The sequence below is a fragment of the Rana temporaria genome, chromosome 4, assembly GCF_905171775.1.
Source record: "Rana temporaria chromosome 4, aRanTem1.1, whole genome shotgun sequence".
NCBI classification, from domain to species: Eukaryota; Metazoa; Chordata; class Amphibia; order Anura; family Ranidae; genus Rana; species Rana temporaria.
Window position 1 is genome coordinate 379217466 of NC_053492.1, and position 21819 is coordinate 379239284.

General features: G+C 38.7%; 1 protein-coding gene across 1 annotated transcript in view; it reads right to left on the minus strand.

Moving 5' to 3' along the window:
- Nucleotides 1-21819, minus strand: part of PCNX2 (pecanex 2) — a 229399-nt gene that overhangs the window by 75732 nt on the left and 131848 nt on the right. Inside the window, exons 19-21 of the mRNA XM_040351012.1 lie at nt 11252-11393; nt 5774-5951; nt 1024-1132 (exon numbers count right to left, since the gene is read on the minus strand). Of these exons, the coding sequence (XP_040206946.1) occupies nt 1024-1132; nt 5774-5951; nt 11252-11393 (429 nt within the window). The remainder of the gene's footprint in view (nt 1-1023; nt 1133-5773; nt 5952-11251; nt 11394-21819) is intronic.

Sequence of the window (21819 nt, forward strand, 5' to 3'; positions counted from 1 at the left end):
TTCTATTCTATGGTCTCTGTTGCTTCAGATTCACTAATGTTCCTGGAAAGAGACCTTTAAGGGATGTAAACATATTTCTTCTACTGAGTTCTTACCTTGTATTTTTTTTTTTAATCTAAATACAGAGGCCCAGATTCTCAAAGGACTTACGACGGCGCAGCGCCATGTACGCCGTCGTAAGTCATAATCTGGGCCGTCGTATCTATGCGACTGATTTTTAGAATCAGTTACGCATAGATATCCATTCGATCCGACAGGCATAAGTCTCTTACACCGTCGGGTCGTAACTGCAATTTTTTTCCCCCGCTAGGTGGCGCTTCCGGCGATTTCCGCGTCGAGTATGCAAATTAGCTAGATACGCGAATTCCCGAACGTATGCGCGGCCGACGCAGTAAAGTTACGACGTTTACGTTAGGCTTTTCCCGGCGTAAAGTTGCCCCTGCTATATGAGGCGCAGCCAATGTTAAGTATTGCCGTCATTCCCGTTGTTTGCGTAAGTCGTCCGTGAATGGTGCTGGACGTATTTTACGTCCACGTCAAAACCAATGACGTCCTTGCGACGTCATTTAGAGCAATGCACGCTGGGATATAAATCCCTAATTTGCATACGCGACGTGGAAAACAACGCAAACTCCACCCAGCGGGCGCCAAAGTATTGCAGCTACGATCGGAAAGCGTACGAAGCTGTACGCCTGTCGGATCGAACCCAGAAGCCGTTGTATCTTGGTTTGAGGATTCAAACTAAAGATACGACGCGGGAAATTTGAAAATACGCCGGCGTATCAGTAGATACGCCGGCGTACTTTGTCTGTGGATCTGGCCCATGGAATTTAGCAGCAGTAAAAGTCTTATCAAAGTTCTGTCCCAACTCATCAATCCAATTATCCGCAACAGGTTGGCTAAGTACAGTATTACATGAACATATTACCAGCTTCTTGTAAATTGCCACAGCAATTTAACCGTGTCTGTTTATTATAAGTATATTTAATAATTGTTAGTATATTTAGTAAAAGAAAAGGATACGGGGTATGGCAAAAAGTTGAGCAAATACATGGAATGAAGATCCCCAAGCAATTTGCCATGGTGCAATGTACGCCAGAACATAATTCATCTTATTTAGTAGTTCAAGAAACTAGGAGAGAAAATAATAATTATTATGAAAACATTGATAAATAACCCAAACATTTTAAAAGATTAATCCTAGGTTATATTTACTATAATGTGTAAAAATACAATTGAATTAAAACAAAGCCTGCATCAATTGTAAACATTCATCATTTTTATTTTTTATTTTCATAGCACATTTTTTGCAAATCACACTATATTGACTAAGCGCCGGGGCAAATTCTTGTACAAAGTACAACTTTCTTTGCAAAATGAACAGTCTATTTGTCTTTAGTAAATAAACCCCATAGTATGAATTGGGATTAGTAAGATCACCATGGAGACTATTAAAACTACATGTGCTACACAAAGAAATGGTGGCAGCAGAAATATAACAAATCATTTTAGAAAATGCAAGAAGTCTTCCAAAGAATCTCAACTAACTAGAATTGTTTGAATCTTTCTTCATGAAAGTCACAGGTGGATAACGAATTTTAAAAGCTATTGCGTCTACAAAGAACAGAAAAAGTTGTGTTCTTTCTTGCACAATAGTTTTATTAGGTTTTCCAATGAAGAGATCTGAAAGTACACTCAAGCCTCGTACACACGATCAGTCCATCCGATGAGAACGGTCTGAAGGACGGTTGTCATAGGTTAACCTATGAAGCTGACTGATGGTCCGTCGCGCCTACACATCATCAGTTAAAAAAATGATTGTGTCAGAACGCGGTGACGTAAAACACAACGACGTGCTGAAAAAAACATAGTTCAATGCTTCCAAGCAGGGCTGCTGTTAGAAATCATGGGGCCATGTACAGCCTACCTGGCAGGGCCCCCCTCAAATATATATATATATATAAAAAATTTTTTTCACAATAAATATACTAAAATCATTCTTAGCGGACACATAGATAACAGAGAAGCTGTGTGAATAAGCCCTTTTTTTAAATAGTTTTCAACATTTTTGAACAAAAACATTTGATATATTTTGTTTAAATACATTTATTTTATTTTACAATTTTTACTAATTATTGTTATACGATTTTCTATTTTTTTTTTTTACAATGGATTAAAACAATACAGGGTTATTTTTTTTTTAACAGGACAAGGAAGACAACAGTTGTGTCTGTGTCTCTCCCTGCAACAGCTAAAAGTCAGCGGGAGGGTTTTCAGCTGCTACGGAGAGCCGCACAGGGCATCCTGTAATTTCCCCTCCTTCCCTCTGGTGTTTGGGCCCCCTTGTGTGCCCAGGCCCCCTACAGGAGGACTGGTGGTCCCCCCCTATCAGCGGCCCTGCTTCCAAGCATGCGTCGACTTGATTCTGAGCATGCGTGGATTTTTAACTGACTGCTGGATGGAGGAGGGGGAGAATAAGTAAGGTATTAAGGTAGAAGAGTGGAAAAAGATGTGAACAAATATAAAATTTTAGCCATTTTAAAAATGCTTAGGAGATGAACATAGGTCCATCATAGTTCTTTGTGGTAGTAGTGGGTTTCCAATGCCAAGGGTTGTAAAGGACCATCTAATCTCTCTGTGGGGTGGCATGTATCAACAATCAGGTAATTTAATACCAAGACATAGATGTGTCTAGTAAGGAGACCAATTGTGTTCCCTGATGCTGGAGACTATTAGGTAGATTCAGGTACGGGCACGCTAATTTGTGGCGGCGTAGCCTAGCGTGTTTACACTACGCCGCCTTAAGTAAGAGAGGCAAGTACTGTATTCTCAAAGTACTTGCCTCCTTACTTAGGGCGGCGTAGTGTAAATGCGGCGGGTTGTAAGGGCGCCTAATTCAAATGGGTTGGAGGGGGGCGTGTTTAATGGTAATGAGGCTTGACCTCACGTTTTTTAAGTTTTTTGGCTACTGCGAATGCGCCGGGCGCCTACATTTCGCAGTGCGCATTGCGGCTAAGTACGCCGTACAGGCCTATTGATTTTGACGTGGAGGTAAACGACGTAACTCCTGATTCGCGGACGACTTACGCAAACAACGTAAAAAATTTGACTCTCGCGGCGGGAACGGCGGCCATACTTTAACATTGTTATTCCACCTAATAGGTGAAATAACTTTAGGCCTGTAAAGGCCTTACGAAAACGGAGTAAATCTACTGCGGCAGCTGGGCGTACGTTCGTGAATCGGCCGCAATGGAAGCGCCACCTAGCGGCCATCCGAAAAATTGCAATCTAAGATAGGACGGCCCAAGCCGTCCTATCTTAGATATGTTTAAGCGTATCTCTGTTTGAGCATACGCTTAAACATAGGTCGGCGTAGATTCTGAGTTAGGTCGACTTATCTACTGATAAGTCGGCCTAACTCTTACTGAATCTACCTATATGATTTTATAATTGGTATGCTGCAGAAAAGGACCCTAGCTCTGAGGAAGCAGTCATCTCTCTGCAGAAGTCCAACACACTTTCAGAAGGTGTCTCCTTACTGCCCTAGATTCCACCTACACATAGCTGCCAGGGTGTTACTTATTGCCACCTCCCACACAGCTAAATGCCTCTGTGAGCTGTAATGTTATGTCAGGCTAGGTTTTGTCCCCTCTGTCATATTTGTCCTTGCTTGAGAAATATTGCCTTACTTTTAGCTAATCTGTAAAAGATTGTTTATTTCTTCTTGTTTTTCTCATATATGTGTCATTTTAAGGAGGCATTCCAGCTATCCATTCTTTTTTAATAAACGTGATTCGCCCTTTATTGATGACAAACAACTGCTCTTCATCTTCTATACGCGGAACATCTTCTGCTGTTTCTCTTATTCCTCCACCATTTGCCCCATCACCATAATCTTTTTATCTGCCACCCCCTCTCCCCCAAACACACACACACCACCATGCTCAGATCCCAGCTCATGATCAATCTCCTTTTATATCCTGTCCACAATCAGATTTTGCTTTCTCTCTTCTCTCTTATCCTGCCCTCCTTTCTTCTTGAGTCTTGTCCTAGTGATCTATAACCAGTTCACATTCTGCCTAGTCTAACCCCAGCCCCAAGCCACAATGAACCTCTCATTCTGTCTTCGCTCATGATTAGGTTAATTGAGGGGGTAGACTTGACCACATAATGAGGGGGATTTAATAAAGCTACTGCAACACTTTTCTGACGTTAATCCCTCTTGTTAATGTATTGCACCAAACACTTTTGGTCCTGACAGCCACTTGTGCACCAAATTCAGATAGTTCTAAAATGCAACACTTTTTCATTGTGGTACAATGAATGTGCCAGATTCAAAATAAAACACTGACACTAAAAGTGGAGCTAAACAAGACCAGAGAAAGTTACACAGACAGGTTTTTCACAAGTGTCTCATATACATTCTAAAAGTGATGCAGCATGCGCCAAATGCAAGTACAAGTTCTAGATAGGTACATGCATTTGGCATTTTTCTGCACCACTTTTAGAATGTATGATAGATACTTTCCACAAAATCTGTAGTTTTAATTCAAAAGGGCTTCACAGCATAAACCAAAGAAAACATTTGCTTTTCTGAGCCACTAACTAAACATGTGCCATTACCTGTTTGTTTTGGAGAACCCATTAGGGTTTCCATTAATGGGGTTCCCAAAGCACACAGACAGCTGTTGTAACGTTTTATAGCCGGATTTACAAAGACTTATGCCGACGTATCTACTGATACGCAGCGTAAGTCCATGGATGCGCCGTCGTATCTATGCGTCGTATTCTTGAAACCAGATACGCCTGAATTCTGGCTCCATCCGACCAACGTAAGTCTCCTACGCCGTCGTATTTTGGGCGCATATTTACGCTGGCCGCAAGGGGCGCTTCCATTGATTTACACGTCGAATATGCAAATGACCAAGATACGCCGATTCACGAACGTACTTGCGCCCGTCGCATGAGTATTAGCCGTTTACGTAAGGCGTACGTCCGGAGTAAAGTTAAACCACCAAATAGCTGGTCTAAGTCATGTTAGGGTAGGGACGTCGGAACTGCCGTTGGATTTTACGTCGTTTACGTAAGTCGTACGTGAATGGGGCTGGGCGTAGGTTACGTCACGTCGTTGCCATTGAGCCGTCGTATCTTAGGGCGTAAATTCAACGTGATTCTGAGCATGCGCACGCATGCGCCGTTCGTTCAGCGCTTCATTTACATGGGGTCACGATTCATTTTAATACAACACGCCCACTACCTGCCTACTTTGAATTAGGCGGGCTTACGCCGGCCCATTTATGCTACGCCGCCGTAACTTAGGGAGCAAGTGCTTTGTGAATACTGGCCTTGCCTCTCTATGTTACGTTGGCGTAGCGCATATGAGCTGCGCTACGCCCGCCCAAACATACGCCGCTCTACCTGAATCCGGCTATAAGTGTTCTTTCAATGCTCAGCCTTTTCACAGAGCAGCAGCCTTTTACAGCAGAGTGAGAGAGAGATAAAGCTCTGAGCATAAGTCAGCTCACATATAAATAAACCCATGGACAGCTAAGTTACATAAAGTTTTTACAGCAGTATAAAGTTAGTTGCATACTGTAACTATGCTTGCATCTTTAATTTGTCTTAACAGTTTAGCAGTCACTAGTTTTAATGTGGTCTTGCTTTATGTTGAAGTATTTACAGGTTTGTACTGTATATGTTTACTGTTAATAAAAAATAACATTAAATATACAGAATTTAAAAGTGGATGTAATTATGAAATGTATTATTTTACCTTGTAGAACAAGATTGTAATAAAATAAAAATCCAGTAAAAAGCTCTCTGATATAATGTGATAGTCAAAGAGAAAAAATAGGACTGTGAATCCAAAAACCAGATACTGGTGAATAGGACTGCAGAAACAAGATCTCAGCAGTTTTAATCCAGCAATAGATATTAACAAAGAATCCAATCTGTGGGTACAAACAAAACATAAAACAATACACTGCATGTACTATACAGCATTTTTTTTTAAACTGAACTATGCATGCATTGCTGGTCTACGGAAGATGGGCACCTTACTTTGTTAGTCAGTGAGAGGAGGGCTCAATTTACATTTGTGGTCAGTAAAAGAAGTGACCACAAAAGTGGGAAAAGGGCTCTCTGATGGTCAGTGGTTACTTACCTCAACGAGAAGCTAGATAAGTGATGTCAACACTGGGTTCAGGAGCTTTGGCTGGACCCTCTTCATCTATTGAGCACCAGGCATTTGCCAAGATTACCTAGAGATCTATCTGGCCCTGCCATGTTGTGAGCAGTGAGCAGGCAGATGCATCCTTTGGCTTACATCATACTATTTCTTCGTCTTGTCAACAATGGTTCCAATTCAAAACTAGCTGATTATCTGTTGAAGCAGTAACAAACGGGGGAAGACTACAAATAAGGCCCCTATTGAGCATTGCTGACAACACTAGAGAGTAACTACAAACTCTTCTTCTTCTGATTGTATTGTGGCAGTACCTGAGCAAAAGGTTTAATTTGTTCTGGTTAGCTTTGGTTTCTTTTGTGAATCATGATGGCTGCTCTAGAGACCTAAGTTCAGTTTAAAGGTCCTGCAGCTGAATCTTTGTTTTAAAATTATTCCTAGTTTCATCGGCTACATGTGGGCCTGGCAGGTTAAGTGTTAGACCTGAATGAGACTGCTGGTGCCCACAGTTCAGCCCAGGAGTTGAATCCATAAGCTTTCTGTTGCAATAGTTTGCATTCTTTTCAAAGGGCAAGGTTTGGCAATGTCCAGCGATGATAGGTCAGCATACACTGACAACATTAAAAGCATAGAGATGCAGAATGCAGAACAACAATAATTTGTCCAAATGTATCTGAGAATCTGTCAAAAGGGCAAAATAATGTAGGCAACCCTAATACTCCTCTGGCAAGAGGAAGCGGGGAGTGGGGACTAACAGAGAATATAAGATTGGGGGTGGAGGGAGAGGCAGAGAAGAGGGAAAGGGAGAATACAAGGGTGCTATGTATTCGCTCCACAGATTTGTGACCAAAAGTGGGAAAAGGGGACTATAAATAACCAAGATTAGAGGAATGCAGAGAAGCAAAGGCATAGTTAAGCCACGATTAGAAAAGAAACCACGCTAAACCAATTAGGCTAATGGAAATAAGGCAGCAGCTTAATGTGGGACATACACATAAAAACAATAGCATAAAACAGGGAAAAGCTGCGCCAATTGAGAAACAAAAATTTGTGAATAAAAAACAAATAACGAGTCCATGCAGAAAACAATGCTCCTTAGAATAACACCAAAGTGACTCAGATTATATGATAAATTGAGCAAGATAAAAAGTCCATGTAAAGAAAAACAATCCTCTATTGAATGGCACCACAGTGACACAAATGAAGAAAAAAGTGCCTGACCAGAGTAATTTAGACCTGTTTACCAAATAGCAAGCATAAAGGGCGATTGGCTATAGCCCAGCCACGGCCTTTAGCTTGCAGTGCTGACCAGAGCTGACCACTTGATCATAAAGAACCAGACTGGATGGCCACAAAACTCCCCTCTGCGTCTCACAGGATCTGATAACAGTGAATGCAGAAAACAAAAAAAGGTTTTCTGCATTCACTGTTATCGGATCCTGTGAGACGCCAAGGGGAGTTTTTTGGCCATCCAGTCTGGTTCTTTATGATCGAGACCGTGGCTGGGCTATAGCCAATCGTCCTTTATGCTTGCCATTTGGTAAGCAGGTCTAGATTACGGTGGTCAGGCATTTTTTTCTTCATTTGTGTCACTGTGGTGCCATTCAATAGAGGATTGTTTTTCTTCACATGGACTTTTTATCTTGCTCAATTTATTATATAATCTGAGTCACTTTGGGGTTATTCTAAGGAGCATTGTTTTCTGCATATTTAAGCCACGGTTCCAAAAATTTTTAAAATGTAACCTGAAAGTCTTTAAAAAATTACATTATTTTTTTTCAGTAACCAATAGCATATTTATATGCTTCTTAACATCTTGAAAGATAATTTTAAGCTTCTTCCAGGCTTTAGCAACGGTCTCTTTGGCCACCAAGAATAATAAGGTAGCTAGGACAAGACCACCAAAATTGTCACCTTGTTAACCACAGCCACAGGAACATCTAAGATAAGATGAGAAAGATTGTGCTATTCAAGTGGGCACCCAATACAACCTAAAGAAAGCCTTATATGCAGACTTTAGAATGGTCAAAAATAATATTTTGCTATACTAGACCAGATTCTACCCCAATACTACCATTCTATGGGAATATGTGTATCCTGTTACCACTTCGTAATGTAGGAAGGGAAAGAATGAGTTATAGTACTGACTGACAGAGTAAAGGCAAACATGTTTGCATGTCGATTTCATGTAGGTGAACTCTGAGTTCCTTGTGAGGCTTAAGATCCAATGTAAAATCTACATTTACAATATACATAAAAGAAGAATGCAATGGTTTACAAATCTCATAAAACCATATTTTATTGACAATAGAAAACATAACGGCCCGGATTCTTAAAGCACTTACGCCAACGTATTTACAAATACGCCGCGTAAGTGCAGGGATGCGCCGTCGTATCTATGTGCCTGATTCTGCAAGTAAGATACGCCTGAATTTTTTCTTCATACGACCGACGTAAGTTTCCTACGCCGTCGTATCTTGGGCGCATATTTACGTTGGCCGCAAGGGGCGCTTCCATTGATTTACGCATCGAATATGTAAATGACCTAGATACGCCGATTCACGAACGTACTTGCGCCCGTCGCTGTAATCTACTTCCTTTACGTAAGGCGTACGTCCGGCGTAAAGTTATTCCACATATAGGAGGTGCAACCCATGCAAAGGTATGGACGTCGGAACAGCCGTTGTATTTTACGTCGTTTACGTAGTACTACGTGAATAGGGTGGGCGTAGGTTACGTTCAGTGATTAGACGTATCTTAGGCGTTTGTTCCGACGTGATTCTGAGCATGCACATTGGAAAGCGTCCACGGGACGGCGCATGCACCGTTCGTTCGGCCCCTGATTTGCATGGGGTCAAGCTTCATTTTAATGTATCACGCCCACTTCCTTCCTACTTTGAATTAGGCTGGCTTACGCCGACCAATTTACACTACGCCGGCGCAACGTAGGGAGCAAGTGCTTTGTGAATACTGTTCTTGCCTCTCTATGTTACGTCGGCGTAGCGCATATGAGATGCGCTACGCCCACACAAATGTACGCCGCTCTACGTGAATCCGGGCCAACATGTTTAAAACGGGAAAATTTACCATTGTAAGAAACAAATAATCTAATTTTGAAGTCACTGGCTCTCTGCTCTGCCCCTCCAGCTCTTAATGGAGCACTGAGCTGGGGAGAGGGCACACTGAGAGGCTGAGCCAGCTACCAGTCAGGCATCTTGGATGGATCCAATCTTTAGCTCACTGTCATCTGAATCTAGGTCACAGGAGTGCACAAATAAGTGCCATTCTGTGATGCACAAACAAGTATGACCAAAAAAGCTTTAGCCATATTTCTCATTTAAAGTGGAAGTAAACCCTCCTATCGTTTTCAGCCAAGGAAGCCGCCATCTTGGCCTCTGTTTAATCTACAACTGCCATGATTCTGCACATGTGATCAGTTATGAAACCAGCCATTGGATTGTTTGACAGTTTGGTTGAGAGCACAAGCAAATGTGACAGCTAGCATTTCCGGCATGCCGGGAATGTTAACTGTTTTTTGAAACTATCAAATCAATGGTTGGGCCCTGGGGATTTTCAGTTCAAGGCACCTCTGCCTGATCATTGAGATTTGATGGGTGATTTATTGGTAACATGCATGGGGTCACTGTACACTGACATGTGTGTTTTGTATCAGAAAAACATTGTTAAATATTTCCAAAGAATTTTAAATGTAGGGTTCCAGATTTATACAGAATTCTATACAGTAGTATACTTTTTGCAAATTACAAGTGTAGATCATATCAAAACAATGACACCAAGCTACATGGAGTGTGTGTATGTATTGTGGATGATATTTACTTATCTTTAAGGAATGCTTTACTGAGAGGTGTATGAAGGCCACAATTGTTGATCTTCTTTAGAAAAAAATGAAGACTTGCAAATCTGAAAATTTGCACACCTTTTTCAAGGGGTCCTTTGCACCTCTTTATCACTTTACACAGCAAATTAGGTAAGCTGTCAAATCCTGCAAACCCCACCTTGAAATGAACTGCATGTTTTAGACTCATGTAAATGTTTTGTTCATCTCTAATTTTGAAACACGCAGCTGTAATAAACTATAGCTGCCATCAAAGAAGAGACATGTAAACGAAAAAGAAAAGGTTATAATGTGCTTTCAGAAAATAATCTATATTTATTTGTTCACAATCGGTTTCATCACAATATGAAGTCAATGGGCCAGATCCACGTAGCGCATCGTATATTTCGGCAGGCGTAGCGTATCCTAGTAACGCTACGCCGCCGCAACTTTGAGAGGCAAGTGCTGTATTCACAAAGCACTTGCCTCTAAAGTTACGGCGGCGTAGCATAAATCTGCCAGAGTAAGGGTGGGGAATTCAAATGATAAAGATGTGGGCGTGTTTTATGTTAATTTTACTTGACCCAACGTAAATGACATTTTTTCTGAACGGCGCATGCGCCGTCCGTGGGGGTATCCCAGTACGCATGCTCCAAATTAACCCGCAACAAGCCAATGCTTTCAACGTGAACGTCATTCTACGCAAAGCCCTATTCGCGAACGACTTACGCAAACGACGTAAAATTTTCAAAATTCGACGCAGGAACGACGTCCATACTTAACATTGAGAACGCCTCATATAGCAGGGGTAACTTTACGCCGGAAAAAGCCTTACGGAAACGACGTAAAAAAATGCGCCGGCCGGACGTACATTTGTGGATTCGCGTATCTAACTAATTTGCATTCTCGACGCGGAAAACAACGGAAACACCACCTAGCGGCCAGCGTAAATATGCACCTTAGATCCGACGGCGTACTAAGACGTACGCCAGTCGGATCTAGCCCAGCTTCAGGCATATCTTGCTATGTGGATACAAAACAAAGATACGCCGGAGCAACCTAGCAGTTACGCGGCGTATCAATGGATACGCCAGCGTAACTGCTTCGTGGATCTGGCCCAATATTCTTTTTTTTGTGTGTTTTGTTTAGGCCTAGTGAACAGTACTGCACACTTAGCAATCCTACTGCCACCTTGTATGATTTTAAATTACTGTAGAAACAGTGCAGCTTACTTTTTTCCAAATCTTGAATATTTGCTGACTGAGAAAGCCTCAATAGTTGCAGCACTCAAAATGATTGATGGATACAAGACATATTTCTCAAGGCAAACAAGCCACACATAACATTTTTCAAACCACATCAGTTGTGCTGCACCTAAAATGTAAAAAGAACAACCATAACGTTTGTGGAAAATAAAGTAATCTGGTTATTATAAATAACAGTGTTAAGAAATTAAACAAATAGTGATTTAATATGGTCTATTCATGGCCATACATTAACATTTAATGACTCAATATTAGTTATGCTGCTTTACTGCATTCCAAAATGTTAAAGTGGATGTACACCCGAATTTTTTTTTTTTTTATGTCACAATGTAGGGTATACAATTTCCAGTCTTGCCACAAAGAGTTAATCCAGCTCTGAGCAATCCTCTTTCATTGTTCAGTGAAATAAAACGGACTTACAGAGAAAAACCTTAGTCCGTTCCGCCCCCTTGCTGTGAGTGACAGGTTAACTACATATCTCATGCACTAGCCTGAGACAGAGGCACATCCTGTGTAAAAAGTTCACAATTCATATCCCTCTCCGCTCCCTTCCAGCTCTCCCAGGATTGGCTGCCTTTACTGTGTCTTGACTGGATGTTTCTCATCATGGGGTGTGATCCACAGTTCAGTGTGACGAGGAAATGCATGTACAGTGGGGATCGAAAGTTTGGGCACCCCAGGTAAAAATTTGTATTAATGTGCATAACGCAGCCAACGAAAGATGGAAAAATCTCCAAAAGGCATCAAATTACAGATTAGACATTCTTATAATATGTCAAAAAAGTTTGATTTTATTTCCATCATTTACACTTTTAAAATGACAGAAAACAAAAAAATGGCATCTGCAAAAGTTTGGGCACCCTGCAGAGTTAATATCTTGTACTGCCCCCTTTGGCAAGTATCACAGCTTGTAAACGCTTTTTGTAACCAGCCAAGAGTCTTTCAATTCTTGTTTGAGGTATCTTTGCCCATTCTTCCTTACAAAAGTCTTCCAGTTCTTTGAGTTTTCTGGGTTGCCTGTCACGCACTGCTCTTTTAAGGTCTATCCATAGATTTTCAATAATGTTGAGGTCAGGAGATTGTGAAGGCCATGGCAAAACCTTCAGTTTACGCCTCCTACTGTAATCCCCTGTGGATTTTGAGGTGTGTTTAGGATCATTATGCATTTGTAGAAGCCGTCCTCTCTTTAACTTCAGCTTTTTCACAGATGGCATCAAGTTACCATCCAAAACTTGCTGAAATTTTATTGAATCCATTTTCCTTCTACTCGTGAAATGTTCCCTGTGCCACTGGCTGCAATACAACCCCAAAGCATGATTGATCCACCCCCATGCTTAACAGTTGGACAGAGGTTCTTTTCATTAAATTCTGTGCCCTTTCTTCTCCAAACGTACCTTTGCTCATTCCGGCCAAAAAGTTATATTTTAACCTCATCGGTCCACAGAACTTGTTTCCAAAATGCCTCAGGCCCCGTACTCACGACCAAACATGTCTGCTGAAACTGGTCCGCGGACCAGTTTCAGCGGACATGTTCGTTCGTGTGTAGGCAGTAACGGACAGGATTCTAGCAAACAATCGTCGGCCAGACCGTTTTCCAACGAACAACTGTTTCCTGGTCTTGCTTTAAAACAGTCTGCTGGAATCGTGTCCGTCAGACATGTTCGGTCGTCTGTACACAAAAGCAGCGTACAAAAACCCCGCGCATGCTCAGTCCAAATGAGGAGACGGGAGCGCTCGTTCAGGTAAAACTCGCGTTTGTTTGGGATATGGCACATTCGTCATTAGAAACCTTTTATTCTAGCAAGAGAACAATGTCTTAAAAAGGCGCACTAAACCACATTTTCTTGCCTCGTTTTATTAAATCTTCACTTGCTAGAATAACCCCGTTCTCTTGCTGATGCAATTTCAATAGAGTTGTCCCATACTGAAATGTCACATTTCTTGCTTGTGATGTAATCCTTTAATAATGTTTTCTATGCCAGACGTGTGTTTTGGTTGGTGGTCCTCCATAATTTATAGTAGTCATTTTTGTAAAGGAATGTGCATCTTTTTTTGTTTTTTGTTGTTTCTAGTTATGTCACCATTTAGTTTATTTTTTTTTAACAGGTTTTTTTCTTTGTATTTTTTTTTTTTTTTTTTTTTAGTGTTTCATTTGAGAATATTAAACCATGTTGGCACACCAAATGTCCCCCCCCCCCCCCAAGGAGTGTGTCCTTTGTAAATGACCCATTGTATATTTATTAAAGGTTTGCTGCCTAATAATCCCCACAGTATAACAAACAATAGACATGTTTTCAAATGAAAGCAAAAAGCCTTTTATTCAGGCAAATGTCATCACAAAAACTAAACAGAACGGCAGCACTAGAATAGATAGCAAACTATATGCAAACTTGCATTTCCAACATGGTGAAGGATAAACTTCCAAGCCTCAGGAGCCAAACACAAAAATATGAAGCAGCAGCACAGAAACAAAGGAACCCAAACTGTGGTAGTCCAAACAAGATGTCCTTTATGTGGAAGGAAATGGAAGGCAGAGAATCAACGTTTCCTCCTCTTTCCAGCCTTCCCTCCAGGCAGCCTTCCAGCGGATCTAACACGGGGTCTTGCAGGTGGGGTCGATGTGGCAGCAGGAGGATGGTGTTCCGCAAGCCGGGCCGGGTCACATAGCCCAGTCTCTGGGGTCAGCAGGCCCCTCTGCATCCACCAAAGGACCTGGTTCATCAGGGCCTTTGCCAGTCTTCTCTGGTCCTCCTCCCCTTCATTTAAATCGTGGGCCAATGAGGCACTGAAGGCCTCTGTGGGGTTGAGGGGGGCCCTCATGATGGCGCTTGCCTCCTGTATCATGCGGAGGCTTGCCTCCTCCACAGGCCTCAACTGCCTCCTTCGGCCTGATGGCCTCACCTGGGGGGGAGAAGACTGGCTGGTGGTGGTTCTCCTGGCCGGGGGGACCTGCTGCAGGCCACTGGGCCCAGCCTCCTCCTGGCTGCCACTGACCCCGGCCTCCTCCTGGCTGCCACTGACCCCGGCCTCCTCCTGGCTGACAGACACCTGAGGATCTGCCACCTCCTGGCTGATCTCTTCTTCCTGTGTCGAAAAAAAAGAACAATTTTTACAATTTCGCTAAATAAAACCACACTCATTTTCATGTTTTTCGTTTAGTATTTTCTGTTCATTATTACTTGAATACACTCTACTTCTGACCCCTGCAGTTGTCATCTCTGACACCTATTTGTCTGTACACCTTTTTTTTTGCTTTTTCCCAGCTTGGCTTTTCTTTTACAATATCAAATCATTAATCCAACAAAAATTATTTACGCCAGAAATATAGAGGAAACTACTATACCTCCTCATCGAAGGGTGGCAGATCTGCATCTCTGTCAGCCAGGCCCTCTTCCTCCGACTCTGCAGGGCTGTGGTCATCTGGGGAAGGTCCGCTGGAAGGTAGCATGGAGGAAAGGTTGGAAGAAAGACTCGACATCGTTTTCCTGCCTTCCATTTCGTCCCGCAAAAAAGCCATCTGTTTATAATACCACAGTTTGGGTTCCTTTGCTTGTCTTGCTGCTGCTCCCGATTTTAGGCTTTTATTAGCTTTGTATGCTCTCCTGTATGTGCTTCTGAGGTTGGCAAGTTTATCCTTCACCATGTTGGCAGTGCATCCTGGCACCCAAGTTTGCATATAGTTTGCTAGCTCTTCTAGTGCTGCCGCTCGTACATCTTTATTGCAATATAATGCGTGTTTTGAATTCCACAGGATGGGCGTCTCCTGATATTTTTGGAGTAAGGCCTCTATAGCTTCCTTGGTTTGTAGTTGGTCCATTTAAGTTTTCTAAAAATTATATTTCTTTTTGAGTCTAGATTCAAAAAACATAAACCAAACACAAATAAATATTCAAAAGGATCAGCGTTGACCTTGATATAATATGTGTCTTCAAATTTATTACCTATATCTAATTACAAACACAGTCTCTCTTGTTTAGACAATGATTGGCAGCTCGGCCGCATTGCTTGTACCAAACATTGATTTGCTAGATGCAGAGCCATTGTTAACATTGCAGTAAATATTTTTAATATAGAAAACTAAACAATGCTTACAAATGACAGTATTCATCTAGGCACTCTTTCATGTGTAAATCTCATGCCCCTGACAATGGATGACATAAAAGACACTTCCTAATGACCTCTGTACAACCAACACTTGAACAATACTTTGCCTGATCTGAATACACCATTCAAAAACTTGACAATGAGGTACAGCATTGTTCACATCTCTATTTTGTGAGGTGTCCAAAAGCATTTGGATACCAAAATAACATTGTGGTACCCCCATAGACAGAATAGCTTAAAAAGGGTGCAACTGTTAGATTTTAAATGTATTGATATTATGTTCTAAAGGTCTCTGAATCAATGCTTAAACATGGTAGCATTTGAAGGTTTGTTAAAGACAAACGAAGGTCAATGTAGGTTAGGCCATATCTATTCTTAAAAACATACGTCAAGAAGATGGGTGGAGATGATACTTAAAAATACCTAAGTGGGTGTGAACGATCATCGCAACCTTCTTTGGAAACGAGCCAATTGTGCTTAGTTAGCTGTTAAACTTGTATAAGAACACATGATGAGCGTAGTAAGTTAGGATTTCCTGGGTCTCCCGGCCCGACAGGAGAGATGGGGGGAGGGATGGGACCCTCTTCCAAGCAAGAGAGATCAAATCATCTTAACATCTATTTCCTCCTTCTGTAACTTTGTGATGCCTACCTGCCATGATGTTTGACTAAGCTGTAACAATGTAAGCATAAGCTGTCTGTTTGCTGTCATAATCGTTGGAAGAATAAACCATCATATAATGAAGTTATGTCTGAATATTTTGGAAGCAACGCCTGGAGAGGAAGAGGTTTTTGACAACACATCGCATGACACCTGTTAGAGGCATATGTCCACTATGTCCTCTGTTCTATCTCTGTCATCCCTCTTCCCCCTGTCCCCCGGCATTTAACATTTGTCGCGCCAGCCAGACTGGTCATTTTTTTCCTAAAGCCTTGACAAGGGGGAAATGAAGAAATGAAGTCAAAGATGTTGTTCTTTCAAGTCTTGAAGAAAAATATGACCAAAGCACCTAGAACTGTAAAAGGCGTTTGTTTTCCATCAGACGAGAGAAGGCTCAAAAACACAGGGTGAGTTTTTACGCTGTTTTGTTTTCTCACCACCTGTCAGAATGCTTGTAGCTTACGAGCAGAAGAAAAAAAAAACGTACAAGGCTTACACAGGGCTACTGAGCCAAAGCTATTTTGGACAGAATGTTCAAGATATCATGCAAAATCCAGCTGAGGACTTTTCTGGTTATGGAGAAAAATCGTAGACGTTTACGTACGTGAAGAAAGCTGCCAAATAGAAGCTTCACGTTATTTTTTTAAGGCCACCATTGTAGTCACACAGGCAGATGTACACTTTGAGTGAGCTATTGAAAGTCGGGATTTTGATGTTTGAACTGTCCAAGAATACACTATACATTATACATTCCTTTCGCATACACAAAAAGGAGAAAGACATTATTTTTTTTACGCACGCATCTTTACATTTGTTTACTTGAGGCTACTTTACAGCTTAAATAAACATTTACACTAACACGTGAGCCAAAAAGAAGGCGGGCCAGAGGAAAAAGACAAGAACTGTTAGAAAATTAATTCTTCAAAGAAAATAAGGACATTACTCTTCCAAGATACAGCAACATGAAAATGCAACAAGAAAAATCACCAAAGATAGACAATGTAACAAACAAACGAAAGAAACTAAAACTAAAGAAGACAAAGTTAAAGGACATTGTTTATTGCTTGTTTTTTTAAGTGCACAGGAAAATCATTCTAAAACAAGGGGTAAATATGTTTTTTTATATAAGTGGTTTAACATGGGATGGTTAATCTCAAAGTTCAGAAGTATATCTCAGTAATATTCGGGAATTGATATATATATATATATATATGCAATGCAGGCATGTAAACAGTAGTGGGGTAATTAATTAATTAATACCAGAGTGTAAGAAGTTCTTTAATAAGGAAATTAAGTTTAATGCTGCATATATATGTTCGGGAATATTTTAGCCTAAAACAACAGAAATGTGTTATTGCATGTCATTCAAAGCACATACAGGGGTAGAAGTTTAAAGGAAAAACTATTGATTAAAATTATGCAAGAACTGTATAAAATTCAGTTAATGGTAAACAACAAGGTATTTAGTATTTAACAAAAATCCTACAGATTTGGTTGTAGAAAATAATAAGTTGAGGATTGAGCAATTTTTACAAAAGTTTCCAAACTTGGGTTTGGTTATTTAATTAAAGGTAGTAAATTGTTCAAAATTACTAAAGTTTACACAGGAAAAATATTAAAATATGAAAGTTTTGTTCAATCCAAAATTAGCAAATATTGATGAGAAAACTATTGTTAAAAGTTTTTGAGAAATTGAGTATTTCTGATAAAGAGTTGGTTGGAGTAATTTTCTCGAGGAAACGCAGGTCGGTTCATGCGCAGGGGCCAATCTGGGTTTCATGAGATTGTTCCACTAATTTTTTGTCATTAATATAATCAAAAGTCATATTATAACGTTATGTACATGATTTTTAGCAGATGTACAAACCAAATATGTTTTAAAATTTTTAAAAAAGGTTAAAAATTGTAAAAACGATAAAATGAGATTGGTTGAAAATTGTATAGTGAATGGTAGTCAAGACTGACAGTGACAGATCTTTCTCTGAGAGTGTGTCATTAACAGAGAAATGGAGGTCGAGTTTCTAAGCAGATGGTCAGTCATGACAAGAGTTTTTTTCCCCTATGGATATAAACACATTTTAAGTGTTTAAACTTTTTTCAGAAATCTGAAATAAAGGTTCATGGATGGAAAAAAATATTTAATAAGGTATTACTAACCTAAGTAATTGTTTTGAAAAATACGTGGGTTTTTGCACCATTTGTTTTAAAGAACTAAGGTGTTATTTTTAAACATGAGGGTGTCTACACAAGGCTTTGATTAAGCTTTTGTCTATAGTGACAACTGGATGTTAAAAAGTAAGGTCAGTTGAAGCTAAAATTATACAGTGTAATAAGCCACAATTATGCAAGTTGATTATGCAAAAGTTACTTTATCAATTTTTCAGTGGATATTTATTGAGGGTTTTTTTTTGTGCTTTTATTAAATGGATCCAGGAAGCACAGATGAAACTTTCTGAATGTCTGTCTGTCTACACTGAAAAAAGATTTTAAGACTTGTTTGTTTAGCAGTCAGAGTGACAGGGCATGTGGTTAAATTAACCATACTGTATAAGTTGGTTAAAAAAAGAAAAATACTTAAACATGATTTAAGTTTCTTTCTGATATAAGGTATTTAGGATATCCAACCTAAATGTTCTTTTGCAAAATTAAAGCAATCATAAGTAAAGTATAGTAAAGAAAAATACAATAATCTGATAAAAATATTACTTTTACAAAATAAAAATTAGTCACAGAATAAAAAGGGGGACGATGAAAATTTTGTCTCAGTACAGACTGATAATGAAGATAAAATTCATTGTAAAAATAATTGATTCCAACAAAAATGGATAGAATTATTTTTTAAATGAAAATATTTATTTTTGCATATCCAGGTACCTGACAGATTGACTGACAAATTGATTAATTGATTTTTTGTTTGAGCTAATGAAAGAAATTTTGAACTACTCATTATTAGAGCATTTTTGTCATCAAACTTCTTGAATATTGTTTTATTATGTTTATAGAGCAATTCAAAGGCAAAGAGTGATCTTATACTATAAAGTATTGAGAGATTTGCAGTCTATGTAGATTGAGTATATTAGATTTTTTCACCTGCTGAAGGAGTATACTAGTATGTTTTTTCCTTTTTAGTTAATTTTTTGATAAAAATAATTGAGGTAATTCTAGGAAAAAATAATATATTTTTAATGAAAGCTAAGTTATGAACTTTGTCACATTCCATTGGGATTGTTTTCAAACCATGGAATCAGATAATGATTTTTTCATTTTTATAGGACAGGTGATGAAGGACGTGTATGCAATTTTAGTATTTGATAAAGTTATTGTTTCTTATCATCTTTAGTACCCAGATATTATAGAACGCTACAATAGTATTTTAAAGTCTAAATAGGGTAAGATGATTCAAGAAAAGGTAAATACTAAGTGACTTATTTACCTGTTATATTTTTGGTTTAATACCTTTTCTAAAGTAAGGGTTGGTTACATTTTTTTGAGTTAATGACAGGATGAAGAATGTCTGTTCTTCTATGTTTTTTTAAAATTAGCATATATAGTTATTTGCAATCTGTTGCATAGGACAAAGTACAAGTATAGGAATTTCAGAAGTTTGTTCACAAAATATGGCTAGGCCTTTGCTAAATTTAAATAGAGATTATGTTTTGAATAAGATTTCTACTTTTTATGAGTATGTTTCATAATTTATTCCAGTAGCTAAAGTTATGGTTAGGAATTATAGATTTTAAAGATACCACGGATTTCAATAGGAATGCCAACTGAAATATCAGATTTCAATTGGGAAGGTAATTTTATTTTTTGGATACTTTCATGACCATGAAACAAGCACAACTAAAATTCTATTTTGGTTATTATTTCTAGTTTTTTCAAATTATTTTTTGATTATGTTATCAAGGATCAACATTTTTGGATGAACTTCAATGATTTATTCATATGGACTTATATCAAAAGTGACATATTGATCGATTGATCATTATGTAAGGGGGAGTTGGAATGTAATAATTCTAATATAGGAATTTTTTAATTTTTTTAAATATGGAAAAATAGTTGTTATATTTTGGTTTCTAAATCTTTTATAAGAATACATATTGATACACATAAAATTATTATTTCACATAGAATAATTAATTTTTATTCATTTTTATAGAACACATAACTTGGGAAAGTTGGATGGATAGTTTGTTATTACAAGTATGTATAACAAAGTATACATTTGAAGTATTAATATAGTTAAAAACATACAAGCTTGTGTGGAAGAAAAAGATTTTAAAGTATCTAAACAGAATTATTGTTGAATTAAATAATATGGAACATTGAAAAATAAATAAAAGAAAGAGTTGCTTGCTGGTCATGGATAGATAAATAAATTATATGGATAGGTAAATAAATTAGATGGATAAATAAATAAAAATAAATAGATAAAGATAAAAATATAAATAGAAAGAAAGATAGAATATATAAAAATATGACAATCAAATAATGGGAAAGTTATGTTTTTATATATCCACAAACAAATAGATTACGTATTATGTTTATAATTGTTCAGTGTCTAGGATAATGTATAAAAAACTTATACTGAAGAAATGTGGTTATTGAAATTTCAAAAGAAATGAAAAAAATTGTATTTATTAATTATTAATTAATATTATAGAGAAATATAATTTGATACATCAAAAATATATTTATTTCTTCTTTATGATAAAATATTAAATAATTATATGATATGGATGAAGTTATAAGAAGTAAAATTTATGAAGGTAAAGGAAGAAAATTTGAATATTACATAATTTAGATGGAGAATAAATTAAAATTAATTAATAATATAATAAATTATAATTTTTTAATGGAATCAAATATTTCACAAGAATATCTCAGAATTTTGGAAAAAGTTTATGTACAATATCTGAAATGTTAAATTGTATTGTTTGTATTGGAAAAAAGTGAATCAGAAACCTTTATTGTTTAAGATGAATGCACTTATTTTATTTGTTAATTACAGTGCATTAAGGGGGAATTGTTAGATTTTAAATGTATTGATATTATGTTCTAAAGGTCTCTGAATCAATGCTTAAACATGGTAGCATTTGAAGGTTTGTTAAAGACAAACGAAGGTCAATGTAGGTTAGGCCATATCTATTCTTAAAAACATACGTCAAGAAGATGGGTGGAGATGATACTTAAAAATACCTAAGTGGGTGTGAACGATCATCGCAACCTTCTTTGGAAACGAGCCAATTGTGCTTAGTTAGCTGTTAAACTTGTATAAGAACACATGATGAGCGTAGTAAGTTAGGATTTCCTGGGTCTCCCGGCCCGACAGGAGAGATGGGGGGAGGGATGGGACCCTCTTCCAAGCAAGAGAGATCAAATCATCTTAACATCTATTTCCTCCTTCTGTAACTTTGTGATGCCTACCTGCCATGATGTTTGACTAAGCTGTAACAATGTAAGCATAAGCTGTCTGTTTGCTGTCATAATCGTTGGAAGAATAAACCATCATATAATGAAGTTATGTCTGAATATTTTGGAAGCAACGCCTGGAGAGGAAGAGGTTTTTGACAACACATCGCATGACACCTGTTAGAGGCATATGTCCACTATGTCCTCTGTTCTATCTCTGTCATCCCTCTTCCCCCTGTCCCCCGGCATTTAACAGCAACCAACAGCCCAAACCCCCATCCCATGTGTCTACATTTTCCAGGCCTCTGCTGATCCCATTTTTAATTTCCTTACCTTCCTGTCTCTCGCTCCTCGTTTCT